Source organism: Silurus meridionalis, chromosome 15 (genome assembly GCF_014805685.1).
Source record: "Silurus meridionalis isolate SWU-2019-XX chromosome 15, ASM1480568v1, whole genome shotgun sequence".
Classification (NCBI taxonomy): Eukaryota; Metazoa; Chordata; class Actinopteri; order Siluriformes; family Siluridae; genus Silurus; species Silurus meridionalis.
Window position 1 is genome coordinate 977,501 of NC_060898.1, and position 10,014 is coordinate 987,514.

General features: G+C 38.9%; 1 protein-coding gene across 2 annotated transcripts in view; it reads left to right on the forward strand.

The window, feature by feature from the left end:
• Positions 1–8,967, forward strand: part of prlra (prolactin receptor a) — a 12,551-nt gene extending 3,584 nt beyond the window's left edge. Inside the window, exons 2-9 of one of the 2 annotated variants that reach the window (XM_046867080.1) lie at positions 2,812–2,887; positions 3,723–3,855; positions 4,299–4,468; positions 5,204–5,376; positions 5,898–6,039; positions 6,874–6,970; positions 7,061–7,130; positions 7,498–8,967. In XM_046867080.1, the coding sequence (XP_046723036.1) occupies positions 2,824–2,887; positions 3,723–3,855; positions 4,299–4,468; positions 5,204–5,376; positions 5,898–6,039; positions 6,874–6,970; positions 7,061–7,130; positions 7,498–8,400 (1,752 nt within the window). In that variant the 5' untranslated portion in view covers positions 2,812–2,823 and the 3' untranslated portion in view covers positions 8,401–8,967. Of the gene's footprint in view, positions 1–2,811; positions 2,888–3,719; positions 3,856–4,298; positions 4,469–5,203; positions 5,377–5,897; positions 6,040–6,873; positions 6,971–7,060; positions 7,131–7,497 lie in introns of both variants that reach the window. The other variant, XM_046867079.1, reaches the window with a different exon arrangement.
• The last annotated feature ends 1,047 nt before the right edge of the window (positions 8,968–10,014 follow it).

Sequence of the window (10,014 nt, forward strand, 5' to 3'; positions counted from 1 at the left end):
TTCATGGGTTGAGTTTCAGAAGAATGTTTAACATGAGGTTGAATGTAGAGATCTGTAGTTTTCACATGTGAGAGACAGAATCTAAAAAATATCCAGAAAATCACGTTGTATAAATTTTTAATAATTAATTTCCGCTTTATTGGATGAAATAAGTTTTTGATCACCAACCCACCAGCAGGAATTCTGTCTCTCACAGACCTGTTAGTTTGCCTTTAAGAAGCCTCCTGTCCTCCACTCATTACCTGTAATAACTTCACCTGTTTGAACTGGTTACCTGTATAAAAGACACACACTCTGTCCACACACTCAATCATTCAGACTCCATCATCTCCACTATGGCCAAGTCCAAAGAGCTGTCTAAGGACACTAGAGACAAAACTGTAGACCTGCACAAGGTTTAATAATATTTATGCAAACAGCCAGGTTCCCCACAGAATAGATCTTTTTTACAGATATAAAGGAGAAGAACGTGAGAACATTAACAGGAAGTTGTTTCATGAACATTAAATGCAACTCTAAAGGGATGAAAAGTACAACACATTACAAATCTCTAAAGAACATTTGCTTTGCACTGAAAGATGGACTGATGGATTTATAGATAGACTAAGCAATGGAATGAAGGATGGAGGGATGTACTGATGGACAACTAGACTGAGAAAAGGACTGAGAAAAACCATGATGGAGAGATGGACTGTTGGAGATATGAAATAGTTGGGAATCTAAAGGATGGACTTTATAGAGGGAATAATAGATGGTCTGAAGGATGGACTTGGAAAGAGATGGACTGATGGAGGGATTGAGGAATAGAGTGATTAATTTATAAAGAGACTAACGGATGGACTGATAAAGGGATGGGTTGATAGAAGGACTGCTGGATAGAAGGAAGGATTTTTGAAGGGATTGAGGGATGGACTGATGGATGTATGAATGAATGGGAAGATGGAGTGATGGAGGGATTAAGAGACCGACTTATTGATTTATAAAGGATTAACAGATGGATTTATGGACCAGTGGAGAAATTGAGGGATTGACTATTGGATCTATCAATGAATGAAAGGATGGACTAATGGAGGGACTGAAGGATGGATTGATGGATCTATAAATGGGATTGAGGGATGGACTGATGAACTGATGGGGGATTGAGGGATAGACAGACGGATTTATGAAGGGAAGGATGGACTGATGGAGAGATGGACTCCTGAGGGGGATTGAGAGATGGAAAGATTGGAAAGCTGGACCGGGGGATTGAAGCGATGGAGGGATTGGAGGATGAAGTCTGAAGAAAAAAAAAGCCTGAAGAAGCTTTTCATGTTGATTATTTCTAAATATTTTATTCTTATTCTTCACTGATCATGATGGACAGAACAGGAAAGAGGATGAAGAGTTGAAGTAGGAGGAGGAAGAGTTATTTTAGCATAAGCGTCAGCGTTAGTTCGTTAGCGCTCGAGGATTAAGAAGCTTAGCGTTCTCCACGTTGCGTAATGTTGTCGTAAGCGGAGATCCTCTGAGTTGCGTAATGAGATGAATGCAGCGATAGTGAGATCAGCGAGGAGATAAAACCCGCAGTGTGAAGAGCAGCAGACGTTCAGTTCATCACCACGCTGTTACACTTTCACACATCACATTCACACACACTGAGAACAGCAGCAGTCCGTTTATTCACCTGCTTCCCAAAATTCCTGAAATAACGCTGGAAGTCATTCAGTCAGTAACTGTACAGTTCAGACGTTCGCTTAAGTCACAAAATAAACTGAAAAATGAGAATTAAATTAGAAGAAAAAAATATATATAAATGTATTATTATTATTATTATTATTATTGTTGTTTTTTATTATTATTATTATTATCATTATTATTATTTATCATTATTATTATTATTATTGTTTTATTATTATTATTATTGTTTTTAATTATTATTATTATTGTTTTATTATTGTTATTGTTGTTGTTTTTGTAATTATTATTATTATTATTAATATTGTTATTATTTAATTAATAAAAAAGATTTTTCCTCTTGTCACATTTTCTTTATGTTTTATTTCCACTGTAATTAAATCAGTTGTAGATCTGAAACCTAATGATAAAATCAGTCATAGGTCGAAAACATTTGTGTTTTTAATGACGACGATGATGATAATGTTGTCAAACCTTCTCATGAACACCAGCGGTTTGTGATCGATTTGATCTCATGGGAAAATCAGAAGAATCCATAACTTTATGACGGCTTTTATGAGCCTGGGGTCCTCCCTCAGAGGTTCATCATAAAACGCAACTAAACATTAAAACGCTTGACTCTGATCTTCCTCTTACTGTAAAATCTGTTTGACGTCGTGTCTCTGAGTGAACAATAACCTGCAGATTTATAGGCGTTACTCAAACCTCCGACTCTCAACTCGTACTAATAAAACCAAACTTTTATATGAGGAATAAAACATGTTCTATTGTGTAGCTACAGAAAAATAATCAAGGAAGGTGTTTACATTCAAAGTGACTGGTGACTTGCTGCGTGTTTGACCAGTGGCGTTTTTATCCTCGTGAATAAAGGAACGACTGATTTCACTGCATGTGGATGAATAAAAAGTGAAATATTTAATTTGAATTGTAGTGAAGTAAAATATTTCCAAATAGAAACACTTGAGTAAAGTTCAGATACGCGAAAAAGCGACTTAAGTACAGTAACGAATTACATTTACTTCATTACTGTTCACCACTGGTTATAGCAACAATAAATACATGCTGTCGCTCACCTGTGTCTCTTTCTTCTCATTTATACTCAGTCTATTGTCTCTTTCTTTCGATTTGTTTCTCCAGGAATTCTTTTCCATGATGAGACTCGTTTCCAGGCAGATTGTGGTTTTGATCCTGGTCTTCTCCTCGTCAGTGGTTGGTACGTACGGAAAAGAAGATTTTATTATTTCATTCACATTGTATGGATAAAAGTATTGGGACACCTGACCTTTCCAGCCATATGTGGTTCTTCTCCAAACTGCTACCACAAACGTGGACGCACACAATTGTATCAGACGTCTTTGGATGCAGCAGCATGAAATTTTCTCTTCACTTGAACTAGAAGACCCCGAACCTGTTCCATCCTGACAATGCTCCTGTGCACAAAGCCAGATCCATGAAGATCTGCTTTAAATGGGTTGGAGTGGAAGATCTCCTCCTCCTGTTAAACTGCACCCCAGGCCTCCTCACCTCACCTACATCAGTACCTGACTTTACTAACACCATTGTGGGTGAATGAATCTCAACAGATCTCCAAAAGATCTAGTGGAACATCTTCTCAAGATGCTCATTATAACAGAAAGTAGGAGCTAAATGTGGAATGGGATGGTAAAAAAAAGCACATGTCTATTTTATGGTCATTTGTCCACAATCTTTTGTCCACATAGTGAAGATACAGGTGTATAATGTTCACACATTTTTGTATCTCTCTTCATCTTTTCTACCTTCATTACCTCTCTTCTTTCTCCATTTTCCTTCCACATCTTTGTTTTTTTCTCCAACACCTGCACCACTTTTTCCATTCCTTTTCCATCTCTTCCTCTTTTCCTCCTTTTTCTCCTCATGCATCTCCTCTTTCTCTTCATTTTCCATCCATTTTTCCTCGTCCCATTTTTTCTTAATCTTCACCTCTTCTCCATCTTCTCCTCCTCTCATCACATATTCCTGCTATGTTTTTTCTCCCTTCACCTTATTTTTCTTTTCCTCCTCAGAAGGTCTCCAAACTCCTGCTCAACCCCGACTCATCAGTTGTCGCTCACCTGAGAAAGAAACGTTCACATGTTGGTGGGAACCTGGTGATGATGGAGATCTGAACACCACATACGCTCTGTTCTTCCACCGGGAAGGGTGAGGAGATCCACTTCACTCATCTATACCACCCTGTTCATCTCCTTTAATCCTTCACTCCATTTTCAATTCAGACAGAATTTTCTGAAAGCTATAAAAGATATCAGAGATGTTTTATTACAGACGTCTTTGTGATGACTCTGTCCCCCAACATGCTTCCATGATGATGTTTAATGTCTCGGTAGTATTTGTGGAACAGTATGAGTTTGGAGTTCTCAGGATCAGGATTTCCATGTCCTTGTTTTCTTAGAGAAGGAGTTTAGAAAGAAGTGCAGGATTGGAGATGATTGCGATGAAGGTCATCTCCATGATGGTCATTGTTTAACTTTTTTTCTGCCGCTTCTCTGCAACTCTTTTACTTTATTTATTAATCTCTCTCTCTCTCTCTCTCTCTCTCTCTCTCTCTCTCTCTCTCTCTCTCTCTCTCTCTCATTCTTCTGCAGATCGAAGACGGTGTCTGAGTGTCCGGATTATAAAACAGCCGGCCCGAACTCGTGTTTCTTCAACAGGAGCGACACGATTCTCTGGGAGTATTATTACATCACCGTGGAGGCCAAAAACCCGGCGGGCACGAGCACTTCAGAGACCACCGTGGTGGACGTGGCCTACATCGGTACGCCTTCATCTTCATCACCCCCATTTCATCTCTCATGTATACTACAAATAAATTACAAACAAATATGAACATGTTAAATCTTTTAAAACGAATAAATAGCTCATAAATAAAACACTTTCTAAAATATAAACCAGAAGGAACAGAAACAAGTAGGATGAGGAGAGGAGGAAGTGAGGATGAGTGGAGGAGAGGAGGAAAAGTGGAGAGGAGGAAGTGAGGATGAGTGGAGGAGAGGAGGAAAAGTGGAGAGAATAAATAAATCAATATAAATTAAGAAATAAATTAAGAAAAAAATCAATAAATGTAAATAAATAAATATATATAATGTATATAATAAATAATAATAAAAATATTTTTTATTAAAATTGCTGCTTATAATAATTTAAATATGTAAATAATTGGAAAAAAAGTACATAGATTTTTTTAATTCTCTTTGTAGCATTTCAGCATTTAGTCAACTTTTCCTTCCTTTTTTCTTTCTCTCTTTCTATTTTTCTTTTATATGTTCTTTTTTAATTTAACTTTTTATCATTTGTCTTTCATATATATATATATATCTTCTCTTCTCTTCTCTTCTCTTCTCTTCTCTTCTCTTCTCTTCTCTTCTCTTCTCTTCTCTCTCTTCTCTTCTCTTCTCTTCTCTTCTCTTCTCTTCTCTTCTCTTCTCTTCTCTTCTCTTCTCTTCTCAGTTCAGTTTTTTAAGTTTCATTAACATGCCCCCCCTCTCTGCAGTTCAGCCCAACACTCCTGAGAGTGTGAACGTGGAGGTGTTGGATGATGGTGACATTAAAACTCCGTTCCTGCATGTGACGTGGGAGAAGCCGCAATCTGCAGACACTCGCTCGGGCTGGATCACGCTCATCTACCAGCTCCGCGTTAAACTGGCCAAAGGAGACACCTGGCAGGTGGGTCCAGGGGAAATTACTGTTACCATAGTAACATCCAGTTACAGCTGTTGTAGACATTCCCTAATGACCATTAAGGAGGTTTGCATGTGATGGAACGTCTATGTTGAATGTGGGGATTTTAAATGAGAAATAGAACGAGAAACAGCACCAGGAGTTAAACTCCAACAGCTTCATTATAAGTGGAGACATGGCTCAAATGACTGTAATCTTCTGCCACTAGTTTATCTGTGTGGGGTAGAAGGTGATTATCCACGGCTTGGTGGGAGACCTTACATCGTTATAAAGCTCTCTGCTTCACCTCAGGACCTTCTTCACCTCCACATGCTGAATTATCACTTAGTTTACTCAGAGAGTCTCCAGACTTTGGTGTCTACACACATGCTGCGTTATTCTCAAACCTGAGGTGCATTTAGACTTGAAGCTTTGTTTGATACTGATGCTTGAATGATGCTAAACTGGAGGTGATGTGGTTTTGTGTGTGTGTGTGTGTGTGTGTGTGTGTGTGTGTGTGTGTGCAGGAGTACGACGCCGGTATGCAGAAAAACTACAACCTGTTCAGCCTGCTCTCAGGGAAAGAGTATATGGTGCAGGTTCGCTGTAAACCGGATCATGGCTTCTGGAGCGAATGGACCAATCCCGTTTACGCACAAATGCCTGAGTGTAAGAGAACATCATCAGTTCTGCTCCTGTATTGAGCATGACATCTGTTTTGTAAAAACCTTTGAGTCAATTACATTATACACATTATACATTATACCGTCTAAAAGCTGATATTTACCCGAGAATCAGATACAAAATATTTGCATAATGAGCATCAATTAGGGATCGATTAAGGATCGAACCGGCATGAAGTCAGCTTTAGAGATGCAGAAGAACGTCTGCTGTAAACAGCACTGACTCGAACACCTCAAAGCTGAGGGAAAAGTCTACTGATATAACACTGTATTATTAAACTTGATGTTCAAGCGCCACTAGGGGACGTGGTAGCTCTTTGTGTAAGATCTTGGTCAATGGTTCAAATCACAGCAAAACCAAGCTGCCACTGCTGGGCCCCTGAGTGAGGCCCTTAACCTTCACCTGCTCAGATGTATAAATAAGATAATTGTCGCTGCAGAAGAGCATCTGCCGAATGCACACACACACACACACACACACACACACACACCTTTTACCATTTACATTTTACACAATATAAGCCACATGCACAGACAGACTGATTCTATCTGCGCAGTGTCTAATCCCCTCTGATGTGATCTGATCTGACCTTCTGTTTTATTTTATCAGGGTTTATTGCCTACTTTCACACTGACTGAGGTCACCGTGCACCTGCTCACCGCAAACTGTTTACACCCACACACACACACGCACGCACGCACGCACGCACGCACGCACACACACACACACACACACACACACACACACACACACACTGTATATTGTACTGTTTGATAAAAAAAGTAATGTATTTAAATGTATTATTTATTTGTTTTACAGACTTGGACAAGGAGCGATCCGTGTGGATCCTGGTGGGGGTTATCTCAGCCTTCGTCCTCCTCATCCTCACCTGGACCATAAACCTTAAGCGGAAGAGGTGAGTCTCAGTAAGAAGGTGTGGCTTCAGACTCTGATTCAGATTTTTTAATAAATAAAAAGTGATTTGAAAACAATTTTTTGTGTTTAGTTTGAAGCACTGCCTGCTGCCTCCTGTTCCTGGCCCCAAAATCAAAGGCTTTGATCAACAGCTGCTCAAAGTAACACACACACACACACACACACACACACACACACACACACACACACACACACAGAACCAATATAATAATAATTCTACATGCTGTTGTGTTCATGATCTGTTCAAACTCTTCATTTATTTAATTTGTTAATTAATTAATTAATCAGCTCATTAACTCTAATTACAAGTTCATTATTGATACACAGCTGTATAATGAACTGTATAATCTCAGCCATAGCTCATTAACTCCCCCACACACACACAAATTCCTATTGGCTGATTATTAATCTACAAGTTCTAACTGCTAATTAATGAATTAATGATTTACTGAAGTATCAGATAGTTAGTTGTTTAATTCATCATTACTCCTCCTTTCTTCATGACAGAGCGGGAAATCAGAGGAAGTGTTTAACGCGCTGGTGATCCACAGTTTCCCGCCGACGCACTACGAGGAGCTGCTCGTCGATTATCTAGAGGTTAATGACGATGACGAGAATCTCGACATGATTATGGACTCCAAAGTTCCTCCAGTCGCATCAGTGAAGTCCATGAGCACATCGTCGGATGGCGATTCAGGTCGCGGAAGCTGCGACAGCCGAACCCTGCTGATAGACAAGAGCACAGAGGGAAGGAATGTGGGCGGAGCCAGCCAGACAGGATGGGTATCCATGGAACCCTGTTATCCGATCAAAAAAGAAGGAAATCCACAGATCTGGAATAACGTCTTCTCATCACCTTTACATCCTGAACATCACTATTATCAGCAGGATCTTTATTTACAGCAGGCACAAGACTCCAAATGTACCTATCACAACGTTCCAGAGATTTTGTGCATCTCTTCATCCGTCCAAATCTGGAGAACTCCTGAAAATCGTCTAGGAGAGCATCTGGAAAAACCCAGATTATGCGGACATTCTCGGTCTGACAGCACGGATGCAGTGGAGCCCGGGGCCACAGAATATCAAACCACGGAATACGTCGAAGTCCAGACGGTGGACCAGGAGAACGTTCTCCACGTCCAACCATTTACTGACTACGAGGAGCGAAATCAGGAGCTCAGAGACTCATCCTCTGGTGAGAATTATAGTAAGGTGCAGGATGTGATCTCGGATAATCTCCTGCTCCTGCAAAGGAATCTGAGCAGAGAATCGCAGCACACCATGGATTGCCAAGCGCCAACACTTCAGCAGGAGAACCATCAATCGTGTAAAGCCAACGCCATCCTGTCCTCATCCTCCATAATGGATCTGGGGAACGGATACGTTGACTCGACCACGATGATCTCCTAGGGTTAGGATTTCCAAAATGACAGGGACAAAAGCAATCCTGGAACAGGAAATCTAAATCCAGGTGCCATCAGTGGTTCTGAACATTCTCAGAAGGATCTGAGAAGATAATCAGAATGTGCTTCAGACCCAAAGCTCTTGAAGTGCGTCTTCAGGTTTCTGCCGGGTTTCGAGGAGTTTTCCTCAAGAGACACAGAATGAATTCTCAAATCCAATGTTCTCTTTCAGAGCATGCAGAAGGTGACCATCTAAACAACGTTTGAGCGACTTTGATTATTATATATTTTTATATAGTTTTATACTTTAATCTGTTAGCGGGGTGTTTTCTGATTTGGGATTTTTTTGTTCTGTCAGTTATCAGTTAATCTTTACCAGTTATTTGTTGCTGTTATCAACTCATAAATGTACTTTTTTATTTGAACCTTTTCATTAATGTAAATTTATTTACACAACAAATATGATACAATTCTGATTCTACACTATATTGCCAAAAGTTTGTGGACACTGATTATAAGATTGCTATGTGCTTCTTTTTGAACATCCCATTTCACATTTGGTCTCTATTTGCTGTAAGAGCTCCACTCTTCTGGGAAGATGTTCCACGAGATTTTGTGAAGATTTGAGCTTTAAAGGTGTTATTAAAGTCAGGTACGGATGTAGGTGAGGTGAGGAGGTCTGGGGTGCAGTAAACATTCACATTCATTGCTTAATAGAGTTGGAGCTCTGTAGCAGGAGATCTTCCTCTCCAACTTAAATTATTGTTCAGTGAAAATGTTTAACAGTATCAGAAAAATGGGCGGAGCTTAAAATCAAATTTTGATAAGTTCAAGATGAGGTACACAAGCGGATAAAAAAAAACAGCAAAAAAAAAAAATTATACGGTTGATATTTGTTTATTTTTTTTCATAATCTTGTGGAAATGTTCTGAAGTTCTGACATTTTGTATAATTATTATTTTTAGTTAAATGCAAATGATGCACTTCATTTGATGCTGTTCTGCTTCATCTACTGGTAAAAAAATTCTCATTTCAAATTGAATGGATCAGAACTTCAGAACCCACTAACATGAGGCACTTAATGCACCTGAATCACTGTGGGTTTGGGTTCCAGCTTATGGAATGATTGTGATTTGCACTGGAATAACCACATCTGTGTTTGAATGTTTTATGTTTTTTATTTCTGATCGAGGTCAAATCACACAAAGAATTTCCTTAACATTCTCTAGAACTGCTGCAGCACAGCAACATTTCCATATTTCAGTGATCTCAAGATCATCAAATCCTTTTGATTCTGTGGAAAAGTTTAATGCCTCCTTTATTTTTATAACAAATAAAAAAGTTTTACTCTGAACTCTGAATTTTTATATGGTGAAACACCCCCAGTTTTATGATGTTTTTCTTTTCTTTTTTAAGGTAAATTTTTTTAAAAACAACTTTTTTCTTCTCTTTTTTCTTCACTTCAACACTGCTGTAGACGTCTCTTGATTTTGTAAACGCAATAATTTTTTCGCACAAATCTCAATAAATCGAGACATTTAGATATCTATCACCAAATATGATTTTTCTATAATTAAAAAAAAAATTGACTGCTTTATTTGGAAACAAGAAATCTAATATT